Source organism: Ranitomeya imitator, chromosome 1, assembly GCF_032444005.1.
Source record: "Ranitomeya imitator isolate aRanImi1 chromosome 1, aRanImi1.pri, whole genome shotgun sequence".
NCBI classification, from domain to species: domain Eukaryota; kingdom Metazoa; phylum Chordata; class Amphibia; order Anura; family Dendrobatidae; genus Ranitomeya; species Ranitomeya imitator.
Window position 1 is genome coordinate 374,543,867 of NC_091282.1, and position 15,328 is coordinate 374,559,194.

Consider the following 15,328-nt stretch of genomic DNA (forward strand, 5'->3'; position numbering starts at 1 on the left):
GTGCACACATATTTTTGAGCTCTGTGGATTTTTCCGCTGTGGATTTTAGAAATCCGCAGGTAAAAGGCACTTCGTTTTACCTGCAGATTTACTGCGGATTTACTGCGGTTTTTATGCGGATTCCACCTGCGGTTTTACACCCGCAGATTCCAATTATGAAGCAGGTGTAAACTGCAGCGGAATCCGCACAAAGAATTGACATGCTGCGGAATGTAACCCGCAGCGTTTCCGTGCCTTTTTTTCCGCAGCATGGGCACTGCGGATTGCTTTCTCCATAGGTTTACATTGTACTGAAAACGCATGGAAAGCTGCTGTGGACCCGCAGCTGCAGATCCGCTGCAGATTCGCAGCAAAATCCACAACGTGTGCACATAGCCTAACTGTTATATGGTCTAAATGAATCCTAAACTCACTAATCTCATATACTCCACAGGTATGTGTTTCAGTGTTCTATTAAGTGCACTTTTCCTTTGGTGTGTTTCAGCACCATCTGCTTGTGAAACACATGATTTATATTATTCTGACAATGTACAATCTCACACAGAATTGAGCATAGATCCTATTGGTCAGAGACCCTGTCTCCAAGATTCAGTAGGGGAAGCTACCTCCAGTCTCTGTCTAGACAAGTCAAGGATCTGAAAAGTTCCAATCTCTAGGGAGTCTGATACAAGCTGTGACCCAGAGCAGACTTCAGTTGAGGGGTCTCCTCACTCCCTCCAGGCTCCATGCCTGGAGGTTCATCCTTCTTTTCATGTTATTCATCTAAAGACTTACAGCCAGGCCTAATGCCTAGGAATTTTCCCTTGGCTTCTACAGCCAAGATGGCTAAAGACTTTTACATTTTTCTTTTAACCCTGGGTCTTGCGATGTCCGGATTTACCAGTGCTTCTCCAGCATTAGGTTGCACTGAAGTGCACAGAAGAACCTATTGCCCCGCATGTTGAGGAAATTGAGGGTCTCCTGCCTCACCACGAATTATCCGTTATTTACTTCAAGTTTATTTCTACATGGACCACAACAAGCTGTGAAAAGGATACAGGACACCACGTTTGTAAATACCTTGACTATATATCTCCTTTTCTACTTATATGCCCCAAAAGACTTTGAACTCTCTTATAATTACCTGCAAGTACTTCTTCTAACTAATACAGGTTCTTAAAGCTTCAGAAACTCAATTCTGTGTCAGAACCCAATTCTGAACTGTATTGGCCGTGGATTCCCCATGTGAACTGTAAACTATTACTACATGTTATATCTCCCCGTTCTGCTGAAGTAAAGCAGCTGTTATCCCCAAGACCTGTTGTCTGTGATTATTCAATCGGCTGTGGACACTGCGTGGGGGTGAATAACAGGGAATGGAACAGATCCATACTAGGGCTATTGCACGATTCTGCACGCTAGTAGTCACCACCCCAGCCATACCATTCGTGCTATTCTCCTCTCAGATATAATAGCAGCAGTGGAGGATATCCATTATATAAAACATAACTTTTAATACATCTAGTTAAAATATGGATCCTAACAAACACAAACAGAAAAGAAAACCGTGCTCAAGTGAAACAGTGCTCAAGATAAAAAATTGGAGCAGTCTTACCAATTAGACGGACAAATAAGGGAAATCCCTCAGATTGTAGGAGGAAGGTGGTACCGATTGTACTAGCCAGGTAAGAGGGTAGGGAAATAATATGTAAACCACTGTCTTCCCTGTGAACCCTCCACGAGCTCCTGTCCTGACAAGGACAGGCCCCAAGTAGATCCTGCTATGGATACCCACCAACCAAAGAGAAAAAACAATAGAAAAAAAGAAAAGAAAATAATGTCTATAATCTCCCAACGCGTTTCAACTCCGATGGGGGAGAATCATCAGGGGAGTTGTATGATTCACGACCAATGGGTCTGCGATAGTCCGTAAAAAATAATCAGATCTCATTCATGAGGGTCCGTGTAGAGCCTGGGTCCCGCAGTGGCAGGGAATACCCATATGAGGTTAACAGATGTCCGTTGTATCCGTAACTTGTAAGGAGTCCCTGCATACTGATCCAAGTACCTCCCCTATATAGCCCCCCTAATACGTCAGCTGTTAAGGATGATTACCCCAATGAGTGGGTTGGTAATACATACCTGGTTCAGAGCCATGTGTATTCTTTCGCCACATGCTGGGCATTTCCGGTCGCTAGAACGCTTGTTACCGGAAGTATAGGCGCCATATTGTGCGCGTCATTTCCGCCCACCATGTTATTGTAGCCCGATGGTACTCCCTATAATCCCTCGTGCCGCCGAGCGGCATCAACACTCCATACCGGAAGTTTGGACGCCATATTGCAAGCGTCACTTCCGCCCACCATGTTATTGGAGCACAGTGCTCCCTATAGTTCATGATGACGCTGGGGAGTATCGGCCGCCACAGCACACATGACCAGTGGCTACGACACCGTATAGAGGGCATCAGTTTCGTCCATCATTTTACGGAGCACGTCACCCCCATAAACACATTGTAATACCCAACGGTGGTATGGTTACGGCCACTATCTATACACCCCCGGAAATTCCAGTGCCTTGTATGATGCATAGTGCTCTCCCACCATATTCTAAGGGCACCATGCTCCCACTATTTGTTAACATTAGTGTATAGTATCTATGTCCATTGATGTACCACATAGACCTTCAGCAACCAATACAGGCACAATCTACAGGGGTATATTGCGGGCACATAGAGTTTGTCTTAATAGTTAACACTTCGAATATACAAAAAGTATTATATGTTCTTTTGTGCTATACATTATATAGTATGTTGGAGCATTTTTCCATGTTCCTGTCACTGAGACTATCATCCTGAGGAATTAATTTCCCCTCCAAAATTTTACTAGTGACATTCTCACAGAGCACTAAAGGGGATGTCCAAGTTTGTGATGAGCCTGCAGTCATTATATGGGACTGAAAAACTTTTTTATTCTCTACCTGCTGTCAGGATTCTCTGGTGCTGCCGATTTGCATACATGTAGTCACATGCCGACTAGACATGCGTGGCCTCACTCAATGAAAATTAGTCAGAATGTGGCCAGAAGTATACAAATCACATACTTGTGCTGACATGATCGTCCACTCTTGCCACCAGCAAGAAAGAATCCTAAAAGTGTGCAGTGCATTCGCTGTGAGAATTCAGAAGACTACTGTCACCTAGAGTGATTGCAGACTTTCCACTCAAACCTAGACAAGCCCTTTAATTATGAAATGAAGCCCTGTAGCATGCCAATCCTAACAGCGTGCAATATACTCCCTGTCAGTCAGGCGCAGACACTGACAGCTTGGGGCCCCTGTGCAAGAAATGTGTCTGGGTCTCCCCTCCTTTTATGGTGACAAAGCTATATAAATATATATACAGTATATATCTCAACAGTGCCCTCTCTTGCTATGTACAGCAGTATGTTTTTTATTACATACCATCCTGTCTTGTTAGCTGTATAATGCCATGATGGCTGATGTAGCATGGGAAAGCTTCTTTTCTAATCATTTTACATTATATCTAACAAGAGAGCGGACTATGTCATAAAAGAGTGCGCTATGAATAACAAAAATAACAAGAATACACTGTAAGAGACAGCACAGTACATAACAGCAGAGGAAGCTATAAAATAAGGGACGGCATCATGTAAAACTAGAGAAGATGGTATGTAATAAGGGACGGTGTTATGCATATCAAAAGAGGAAACTATGTAACTAAGGATGGTGTTATACATAATAAGTGAGTACACTATATACTAAGGGATTGTGTTAAACATAATTAGTGATAATAATGTCTTCCTCCACCTCCCCCTGTTCTAAATCCATTATAAATCCCCCCTCCTCCCTTCCCAATCCCCCACACCCCACATTGTCCTCCTCCCCCTGCATCCCATTATTGTCCTCTCCCTTACCCCCATCATTGCCTTCTCCCCAGCACCCCATCATTGCCCATTCCACCACCTCCATCATTTCCTCCTCCTCCCCCACCACCCCCATTATTGCCCTTTCCACCACAGCCATCATTGTCCTTTCCACCGCCACCATCATTGCCTTTTCCACACCACCCCATCATTGCTTTCTCCCCCACCACGACCATCATTGTCCTTTCCACCACCTCCATAATTTCCTCCTCCCCTACCATCACCTTTTGCCCCTCCACCCCATCATTGCCCAATTCCACCACCTCCATCATTTCCTCCTCCCCCACAACCCCATTATTGTCCTTTCCAGCACCCCTATCATTGCCTTCTCCTACATCACCCCCATCATTCCCCTCTCCTCCACCTACCCACACACAGACAGCACACCATTCACCTCTCTGCACACACACACACACACACACTTACGTACACAAACACAGCACCTCTCACCTCTTCGCACGCTCTCCTGCAGCCGCAGGATCACCGTCAGCTTCCTCTCACTGACACAGCGGCCGCAGCGCTGAATGATGATGTCATCCAGGCTCGCCGCTAACTGCTGTGACAGGAAGCAGGACGGATCGCTGTAGCTCTGCTGCCATTTTCTCTTGTAGCCAGCGAAGCTGCAGGGATCTCTCCCTGCCCGCCGCACATGATGGCAATCTGGCCAGTGGCCCCCGCAGCCCCGGGGCTGGATAAACAGGCCACATTGCCCTCATTATTAGCTGCCCTGCAGGGGCCCCCCGTAGCCCCTGGGCCTCGGTGCAGCCGCACAGGCTGCACATGCGGTATGTCCGCTCGTGGTCAAAATTCAGCTCTGCTTGCTGGTTCCAGCCACTTCACTCATGCGAATTTCATACATACGGTCGTGTGACAAGGAGCTTCTCTTCCTGCTTCTCTCAGTTTTTCAAGGAACAAGGAGAGAATTAGGGAAAGCAGCTCATCGGCATGTGACTAAGTGTCCAAATCGCGTATGTGCTTGAGGGGGCAAATTGAATTCTTGCACGGAAAACCTACATACACCTCGGGTTGTAACCATGGATAACTAAGTTACTGCAATGTCCTGCACATGGGATAAGTGACATAGTGAATCAGAAAAACTATACCACATTTGTAATAGGAGGTATTTAGTAATATTATTATTATTACACCTGCTACAAATTGGGATAGGATCTTGGAGATGGGAATACCCCTTTAACTATAATTAAATGCTCAGGTAAGTGCATAGTTTTTCCAGAACTATGGTGGGGAAGAAATATGCTCCAGTATCTGTGATCTCAGTCAGGTCCTGGCAGGGAAGTGTAAAAGTTGTTGTGCAAGTCCTGTCTGCTGTAAGAGCAGTTGTCACACTATTTTTCAGGAAGTAATAAGCCGGCACAAAGTGATCCAGGTGAGAAGCAGGAAGGTAAGCTACACCGACACATAGAAACAGGTGCATGAAAGACTCAGGAAGGCTGACACATTAACGCTGACAAAAGCTGAGAAAACAGGTAAAGATTCAGCCGCTTTACAAACTCTGTAAATGTCTGTGTCTTGTCTTTGATTTGCATGCTATGCTACCTGTCCTAACATTGCAGTGTTTGCTCTTTTGTCACATAATGGACAGGATGGGCCCTCCTCTGAGGCTGCATGAGCTGATTCGAGCCATCCGTAGTGTTAAAACACAGAATGAGGAGAGAGAGGTGATCCAGAGGGAGTGTGCTGAAATCCGATCTTCATTTCGAGATGAAGATTCAGTGTACCGTGGGCGAAGTGTGGCCAAACTCTTGTACATGCACATGCTGGGTTACCCAGCACACTTCGGACAGGTAGGAAGGTTTTTCTGTATTTAAAATGTCTAATTTACCAGGGATTTCCTGACTGTCATTGTTAGATTGTCTGTAAATTGGAGATAATGTCATATATTTAAAAGGTTCATGTCGGGATACCTTTTTTTAAAGGGTACTGAAATAATGATTGGCTTCATTGTCTTTAGCCCTTTTGATGGCTTTATACAATATGGATTGTTAGGAGTCGAGTTTCCTCTGCTGCACAGGGGGAATCTCGATCCGTGTCTGCTACGGTCTCCCATTCGGTATCGGCCGCAGTGGGCTCTGCTCAGCGGAGACATCGCTCCCAGCATCTCGCTGGGGCTGATTCGGTGCATAGGGTCACTACTGCCTTTTCTGGCTTTCCTATGGTACCCTGCACTGATCTGCGGCGAGCGAGCCTCTCTGGGACTAAGTCCTTGTTTACTCACACTGAGCATGCCCAGGGCAGGGTCTCCCATTGGAGGTCGAGGGCCACATGTTCGGTCACATGCTCAGGTGCTGCAGTACATTCCATTGGTCCTTCTGGAAGGTCCTGAAAGGGCAAAACATGCTCAGGTACTGCAGCACTTTCCATTGGTCCTTCTGGAAGGTCCTGAAAGGGCAAAAACTTCAGTAGCAGCTTCCTGTGCTGCAACTATATAAACTGCGCATGACCGCACGGCCATGCGCTAGTATCGTCTTTTGTCATATGCTTTGCGCCAATGTGGTCATGCGTTTGTATGTGTTCAGGGACCCGGCTGAAATAAGCCCCTAGAATGCTGGCACCTCCGGCGAGGAGATTGTGTATAAGTATGTTCAGGGACCCGGCCGAAATAAGCCCCTAGAATGCTGGCTCCTCCGGCGAGGAGATTGTGTATGCATGCATGACCACTCACTGCTCACTTCTGGGTAGTTGGCCTGTGCCTCTGTGAAAGTCTAACAGGGCACAGAGCCTGCCTCTTGCGGTTACTCTGTGAAGCTAACAGAGTTGGTATATGCCGCCATATAGAGCCGCCATTATTTAGCAGCAGGTGCTTTCCTGCACGGTGGATCCCGGGTTGCGAACGCACTAATTCCATCTAATAAACTATATATTTGGTGCGTTCCGCCAACCCTAACATGGATAAAGTACACCCCCGATATAAGAATTAAGCTTACAGACATCCTGAGTAAACCACTGTTTAATGGGTGACATATACAGTGGGTACGGAAAGTATTCAGACCCCTTTAAATTTTTCACTGTTTCATTGCAGCCGTTTGGTAAATTCAAAAAAGTTCAGTTTTTTCTTATTAAAGTACACTCTGCACCCCATGTTGACAGAAATAAAAACCAGAAATGTAGCAATTTTTGCAAATTTATTAAAAAAGAAAAACTGAAATATCACATGGTCCTAAGTACTCAGACCCTTTGCTCAGTTTTGAGTAGAGGCACCCTTTTGAGCTAGAGTCTTCTTGGGAATGATGCAACAAGTTTTTCACACCTGTATTTGGGGATCCTCTGCCATTCTTCCTTGCAGATCCTCTCCAGTTCCCTCAGGTTGGATAGGTTGGTGGACAGCCATATGCAGGTCTCTCCAGAGATGCTCAATTGAGTTTAGGTTAGGGCTCTGACTGGGCCAGTCAAGAATGGTCACAGAGTTGTTCTGAAGCCACTCCTTTGTTATTTTAGCTGTGTGCTTAGGGTCATTGTCTTGTTGGAAGGTGAACCTTTGGCCAAGTCTGAGGTCCAGAGCACTCTGGAAGAGTTTTTCATCCAGGATATCTCTGTACTTGGCTGCATTCATGTTTCCTTCAATGGCAACCAGTCATCCTGTCCCTGCAGCTGAAAAACACCCCCATAGCATGGAGCTCCCACCACCATGTTTCACTGTTGGGATGGTATTGGGCAGGTGATGAGTAGTGCCTGGTTTTCTCCACACATACCGCTTAGAATTATCACCAAAAAGGTCTATATTTGTCTCATCAGACCAGAGAATCTTATTTCTCATAGTCTGGGAGTCCTTCATGTGTTTTTTAGCAAACTCTATACGGGCTTTCATGTGTCTTGCACTGAGTAGAGGCTTCCGTCGGAACTCTTCCATAAAGGCTCGACTGGCAGAGGGCTGCAGTGATCGTTGACTTTGTGGAACTTTCTCCCATCTCCCTACTGCATCTCTGGAGCTCAGCCAAAGTGATCTTAGGGTTATTCTTTACCTCTCACACCAAGGCTCTTCTCCCACGATTGCTCAGTTTGGCTGGTCGGGCAGGTCTAGGAAGACTTCTGGTGGTCCATTTAAGGATTATGGAGGCCACTGTGCTCTTAGGAACCTTGACTACTGCAGAAATTCTTTTGTAACCTTAGCCAGATCTGTGCCTTGCCACAATTCTGTCTCTGAGCTCCTTGGCCAGTTCCTTTGACCTCATGATTCTCATTTGGTCTGACATGCACTGTGAGCTGTGAGGTCTTATATAGACAGGTGTGTGCCTTTCCTAATCAAGTCCTATCAGTTTAATTAAACACAGCTGGACTCCAATGAAGGAGTAGAACCATCTCAAGGAGGATCACAAGGAAATGGACAACATGTGACTTAAATATGAGAGTCTGAACAAAGTGTCTGAATACTTATGATCGTGTGATATTTCAGTTTTTCTTTTTTAATAGATATGCAAAAATTTCTACAGTTCAGTTTTTTTCAGTCAAGATGGGGTGCAGAGCGTACATTAAAAAGAAAAAAATGAACTTTTTTGAATTTACCAAATGGCTGCAATGAAGCAAAGAGTGAAAAATGAATACTTTCCGTACCCACTGTATATCATTAAGATTTTTGGGTTCTGATAATGCAACAATACTATGAAAAATTTCAGTTTTTGATAAGTTATTAGTATCTTGATGCATTGTTTTAGGTCCTTTCATGCCTTAATAACTTTTTATTTATATATTGTATAATTAAAATAAATTCTGGCTTTTCAAATTTCAGATGGAGTGCTTAAAATTGATAGCCTCCCCTCGATTTACAGACAAACGAATTGGATACCTTGGCGCTATGATGTTGCTTGATGAAAGGCAGGATGCCCATTTATTGATAACCAATAGTATGAAGAGGTGAGATGACTAAAAATTGACCAAAATGAAATTGTTAATTCTATAGATTGAAAATTATGAAGCGTGCAAGTTAAAACTTCATTCACACATTAGAGCCATGTAGTGCTGTTTCATGCTCTTTGCAAACAATAGAGACATGCAGAGCTGTAAAGTGCTCTGTTTGTCTCTGTGCTACAGAAATTTTACATGAGAAGGAAATATTTTAGGGGAGAATCACAGAACATAGCCTGACATTTGTTTTTGTTTATAAATAACTGAGTTTTCATTCATTTTCTAATAAAAAGTTTGACATTGTTTTGGGTCTTTCTCAAGAAGGGTCTTTCTCAAGTCAATGCCTGCATAGTGCCATGAATTAAAGTTATCGACATGGCAGAAGGTCACACCAAATTTAGTATGGAGTACAACATGTGGTGCATGAGACCCACATCAATTACAAAGTTTTATAGAACTATATATATATATATATATATATATATATATATATATATATATATATATATATATACATATGTATATAACTACAAAGTTTCAGTCTTGATTTACAATTTTATAAATTACATTACACAAATGTAATTTTACCATACACTATTTATTATGTTTCCCCTCTAGAGATTTAGAACACAGCTCCGCAGTAGTGCAAGGTCTGGCTCTTTGTACTCTTGCATGCTTAGGATCTGTAGAGATGTGTCGGGATCTGGCTGGAGAAGTTGAACATCTTCTACAAACATCGAATGGCCATGTCAAGAAAAAGGTGTCACATAACAATATAGTACAAAATGAAGTCAGAAAATGGTTGTTAATGAAAAATAAACTGGGGGATGGAGTAGGAGAAATTAAAAAGAAGAGGGGCAGACAATCAGCAGACTGAAGAGGGGCTAAATTATTTTATAACTTTTCATTTTTAGCTCAGTTGTCCATTATTTTCCTCCACATTACTAACCCTTGAGCCTCTTCTACTCCTCCCACATACTGACTCATTGATCTCTGAAGTTCAGCCATGCCTTGTATACTACCTCTTGTATTGCTCACCTACGATTCACACCTACAGGCTGTTTTGTGTGCTGTACATATTATCAGGAAGGTCCCTGATTTAGTGGAAATGTTCATCCCGACCAGTGAGATGTTGCTAGCAGAGAAGAGGCATGGTAAGTTGTTGAGTGGATGGAAAGCTGGTATTATGGATGGAAAGCTGGTTATTATGGACATTGATCTGATGGGAGCAGTCAACATAAAAACATTTACTATCAGTGTGTGACCTACCCCAGTGTGTGACTCAAACTGTTTTCATACATAGTGGTTTTACTGTGAATTGCCGTAGCATTGTGGAAAGCATGGATGAAGCTCATTAAAATCATGGAACCACAGCAAATTGCAGTAAAACTATTTGCCTTTCTTGCAGCTCAGTACATGGCTGCGAGTCAACAACCACAGTATGGCTGTTACTTGTGAATAACCCCTTATGGCATCAAATGTATGGAAATGAGGTCTTAAGATGGAGAATGAATGAGATATGACTGTTTAACAATGAATGAGATACAACTATACAGTGGGGAAAATAAGTATTTGGTACACTGCTGATTTTTCAAGTTTTCCCACCTAAAAACCATGGAGAGGTCTGTATTTTTTTGTCGTAGGTACACTTCAACTGTGAGATACAGAGTCTAAAAATGAAAACCAGAAAATCACATTATATGATTTTTAAAAAATTAATTGCATTTTAGCATGAAATAAGTATTTGATCACCTACCAAGTTGCAAGAATTCTGGCTCTCACAGAAGCCCTCCTACTTTGCACTCATTACCTGTATTAATTGCACCTGTTTGAAGTCATTAGATGAATAAAAGACACCTGTCCACACTCTCAATCACACTCCAATCTCTCCACCATGTCCAAGACCAAAGAGCTGTCTAAGGACACCAGGGACAAAATTGTACATCTGCACAAGGCTGGGATGGGCTAGAGGACAATAGGCAATCAGCTTGGTGAGAAGACAACAACTGTTTGCACAATTATTAGAAAATGGAAGAAACTACGAGATGACTGTCAATCTTCTGGGACTCCATTCAAGATCTCGCCTCTTGGGGTAAGGATGATTCTGAGAAAGGTCATCAATCAGCCCAGAACTACATGGGAGGACCTGGTCAATGACCTGAAGAGAGCTGGGACCTCAATCTCAAACATTACCATTAGTAATACACTACACTGTCATGGATTAAAATCCTGCAGGGCACACAAGGTCCCACTGTTCATGCCAACACATGTCCTGGCCCATGTGAAGTCCATCAATGACAATCTGGATGATCCAGAAGAAGGTCTTGTGGTCAGATGAGGCCAAAATAGAACTTTTTGGTATCAACAACACTCGCCATGTTTGGAGGAAGAAGAAGGATGAGTACAACCTCAAGAACACCATCCCAACTGTGATACATTGTGGGGAAAACATCATACTTTGGGGGTGCTTTTCTGCAAAGGAGACAGTACAACTGCATTGTTTTGCAGGGAGGATGGATGAGGTCATGTATCGTGAGATTTTGTCCAACAACCTCCTTCCCTCAGTGAGAGCATTGAAAATGGGTCGTGGCTGGGTATCCAGCATAATAACCTGAAAAGCATTTCAAGGTTGGAGTGGCCTTGCCAGTTTCCAGACATGAACACAATAGAAAATCTTTGGAGGGAACTGAAACTTGACATTGTCAGCGACAGCTCTGAAACTTGAAAGGTCTGGAGAAGATCTGTATGGAGGAGTGGGCCATAATCTCTGCTGTAGTGTGTGCAAACTTGCTCAAGCACTACAGGAAATGTCAGACCTCTGTAATTGCAAACAAAGGTTTCTGTACCAAATATTAAGTTCTGTTTTTATATTGTACCAAATACTTATTTCATGCAATTTAATTATTTAAAATCAAACAATGTGAATTTCTGGATTTTTTTTTAGATTCTGTCTCTCACAGTTGAAGTGTATCTACGATGAAAATTACAGACCTCTCCATTCTTTGTAGGTGGGAAACTTTCAAAATCGTTAGTGTGTCAAATACTTATTTTCCCCTTTATCTAAGATCTAGAGAGGTTTTATTTTTTTTATTTCAGGTGTGTTTTATGGAGCTGTTCTCTTGGCAACTGAAATATGCCAGCGACATCCTGCAGCCGTTAAAGGTTTTCGTAAGGTCAGTTTATGTGTGGCATACCCATTTCATATATTGTGATCTTGGTTTAGATGGTGAACTATTAGGGTGGTTTCATTTCATGCATAATGAGTTTAAACAAAAAAAATTCCACTGCAGTTTTTGAAACCAAAGTCTAAAGTAGATCCATCAGGAAGAAGAAGTATGATGGTATGTGTACATGGAAAAAAAAAAGAAAAAGCGCTTGGCAAACACTCAAAAGAATCAACACATGCGTTTCTAACCAATCCCATGTCCAGTCTTTCAGAAGCCAAGTGCTTAAAGAACTGAGTTGACCATTCATTAGGCGTCTTCCACTAAGAAGATGCTTTATACTTTACAATACAAATTATGGGAAGCCTTAAAGATGTCTGGAAAACACCCTGGTGTCTTTTTGAGCTTTTTTTTAACCTTTTTATTTTTTTTTTATTGTTGAATGGAGGGAAATAAAAGCTACAGGAAAACACTAGTACAAAAGCCAAAAACAATGGATGAATGCTGAATAAAGAAATGCTGATGGTCAAAAATGTAGACCATGCATTCAGAAAATGCCAAAAAGACATTAACCAGAATGGGGAGAATCACGTTAAGCGTACTACGCTGCGAGAAATAAGGAGACTTGGACCTTCAGATAAGATTTTTATTAGTACCAATGCATTTCGGCACCGGACCGAACTCTCCTTTCATTTTCATGCTTTTGCTTTTAAGCCATGATCTTATCATTCTCTTTCCCTGCCTCCTTTCTTTTGCTTTCTTTTTTTTATTGACTATCCCACCTCCTCACTTTTTTTCTAGTCCTTCCACCCTCCCCTTAGAGGTGTTTCTCTCTATTATTGCCATCCCTTTACCTTTATAAAGCTTGTAGCTGTTGTACCCTGGTCATTTATTTGTTTGTTTTTTTACCTAGAGAAAGGTATCAGTCCGTCCAGTGCCAAAAATGCGTTGGTACTAATAAAAATCTTATCCGAAGCACTAGGGCTCCTCACAGCCCATCTAACGTGATTCTCTCCATTCTGGTAAATACACATCTGGAAGATATCTCCTCCTGCCATGGGGCAGCAGCAATGGATATTAACGCTTAAACAGGTGTTGTGCCTCCTCTGTGGTGTTCTCTTTAAACAGTACCACCTTACTATGTGTGCTTTGCCCCTCTCTAGTAGTTCTTTAAAAAGACATAAAACATGCACTTTAGGACAAAAATTGTCAACATAATAACGAAAAGAACCTAGCACTCAACTTGATGCTTATGTGCAAATTTTATTGTAGTACCCAACAAACGTTTCGGTCCATCATACGGACCTTCATCAGTAACGTACTATACTGGAGTAAGGGCAAAGAGACCATAGAGTCTCGGGGCACTAGTGAATGCAGCGTCTTATAAGAACGCTGGGCCGGTTAATAGGCTTAAATGGGTGAATAGTGATGTGCCACTGACAGACGCGGAGTCCACCGCTGGAGAACCGGTGGACTCCGCGTCTGTCAGTGGCACATCACTATTCACCCATTTAAGCCTATTAACCGGCCCAGCGTTCTTATAAGACGCCGCATTCACTAGTGCCCCGAGACTCTATGGTCTCTTTGCCCTTACTCCAGTATAGTACGTTACTGATGAAGGTCCGTATGATGGACCGAAACGTTTGTTGGGTACTACAATAAAATTTGCACATAAGCATCAAGTTGAGTGCTAGGTTCTTTTCGTTATTTGCATTAAGGTGTGGGAGCCTACCTTAGCACCATCCTACCAGTAGTGCACACGTTTCTTTCCACTAAAAATTGTCAACATGTCCTGAATCGTCTTTGAAAACTCGACGGTTCACCCACAATTATAAGACTTTATGTGCCCATACCCTAAGTTATTTCTTTATATTTTACATTTTTTTGGCTCCACTACTGGCTTCAGCTCAAGAAACTGCATCAAAAACTGCAGTGGCCTCTTTCCAAGAAATGCTGTGCGTGAACAACCATTAAACTAAGTTATCAGCCTGTGAAACTTAATGGTTGGCTGCCCTACATTTACTTTTATCCATTGCATCATGATCAGTTTTTTTTAGCCTGATGCACCTCAGCCAGATTAGAACTGATGATAAAACTGATGCAGAAATGTATCATTTGCCATCAGACTTGTTCATCATTTTACTCCCAAGCACTGATTCGAGACCAGATGAAACGTTGTGATCAGGCCACCATGACCGGCAGCTGCATCTTTTCAGCATAACAACTGGTGTGCTTGACAGGTGGAACGATACCATTATAAAGAATGGGATCAGCTCCTCTTTCACTTTCCATTCAACATTGTAGTTAAACGCCGCAAGAAAACAACAATGCAAAGCCAGGCATACGCACAGGGGCTCGTCCTCTGCTGCTTATAAAGTATATATGTAATTGAAACAACATTCCAATATATACTATTAGGCCTGACTATTCATTTTATTTTGTTTAGATAATGTGATTGGGCATGGCCCCAGCAACAATCAGGCTCTATATGTACTTTATCTTCTCACTGAAGCAATAGGAGGAGACTGTTCATCACTTTAATGCAACTGCGTAGTATCAGACAACATAACATTTCTGAAATTGAAACTCACAGATATGATATGTATTTTTATAAATGTTTTCTTTAATTGTTTTTTTGCAATTTATGCTTGCAGTAATTCAATAGAAACGTAAACTACAGTAGGGAAAATAAGTATTTGATACACTGAGTAAGTTTTCCCGCCTACAAAGAATGGAGAGGACTGAAATTTTTATCGTAGGTACATTTCAACTGTGAGATGCAGAATTAAAAAAAAAAAGAAACAGAAAATCACATTGTATGATTTTTACATAATGAATAAGTATTTTATTGCATGAAATAAGTATTTGATACAATAGAAAAACAGAACTTAATATTTGGTACAGAAACATTTGTTTGCAACTACAGGGGTCAGACGTTTCCTGTAGTTCTTGACTAAGTATGCACACACTGCAGCAAGGATTTTGGCCTACTCCTCCATACAGATCTTTTCCAGATCTTTCAGGTTTCGGGGCTGTCACTGGGCAACATTGAGTTTCAGCCCCCTCCAAAGATTTTCTGTTGTGTTCAGGTCTGGAGCCTGGCTAGGCCACTCCAGGACCTTGAAATGCTTCTTATGGAGCCACTCCTTAGTTCCGTGGATGTGTGTTTCGGATCATTGTCATAATGGAAGACCAATCCATAACCAATCTTCAATGCTCTTACTGAAGGAAGGAGGTTGTTAGCTAAACTTTTGTGATGCCATCCATCCTCCCTTCAATACGGAGAATTAGTCTTGTACCCTTTGCAGAAAATCACCCCCAAAGTATGATGTTTCTTTCACCATGGTTCACAGTTGGAATGGTGTTCTTGGGGTTGTGCTC

At 42.5% G+C, this 15,328-nt stretch overlaps 1 protein-coding gene across 1 annotated transcript in view; it reads left to right on the plus strand.

Annotated features, from left to right (window-relative positions):
- Positions 1-5,278: 5,278 nt before the first annotated feature.
- Positions 5,279-15,328, plus strand: part of AP1G2 (adaptor related protein complex 1 subunit gamma 2) — a 108,332-nt gene continuing 98,282 nt past the window's right edge. Inside the window, exons 1-6 of the mRNA XM_069761801.1 lie at positions 5,279-5,410; positions 5,527-5,728; positions 8,668-8,792; positions 9,402-9,543; positions 9,841-9,937; positions 11,880-11,956. Of these exons, the coding sequence (XP_069617902.1) occupies positions 5,528-5,728; positions 8,668-8,792; positions 9,402-9,543; positions 9,841-9,937; positions 11,880-11,956 (642 nt within the window). The 5' untranslated portion in view covers positions 5,279-5,410; position 5,527. The remainder of the gene's footprint in view (positions 5,411-5,526; positions 5,729-8,667; positions 8,793-9,401; positions 9,544-9,840; positions 9,938-11,879; positions 11,957-15,328) is intronic.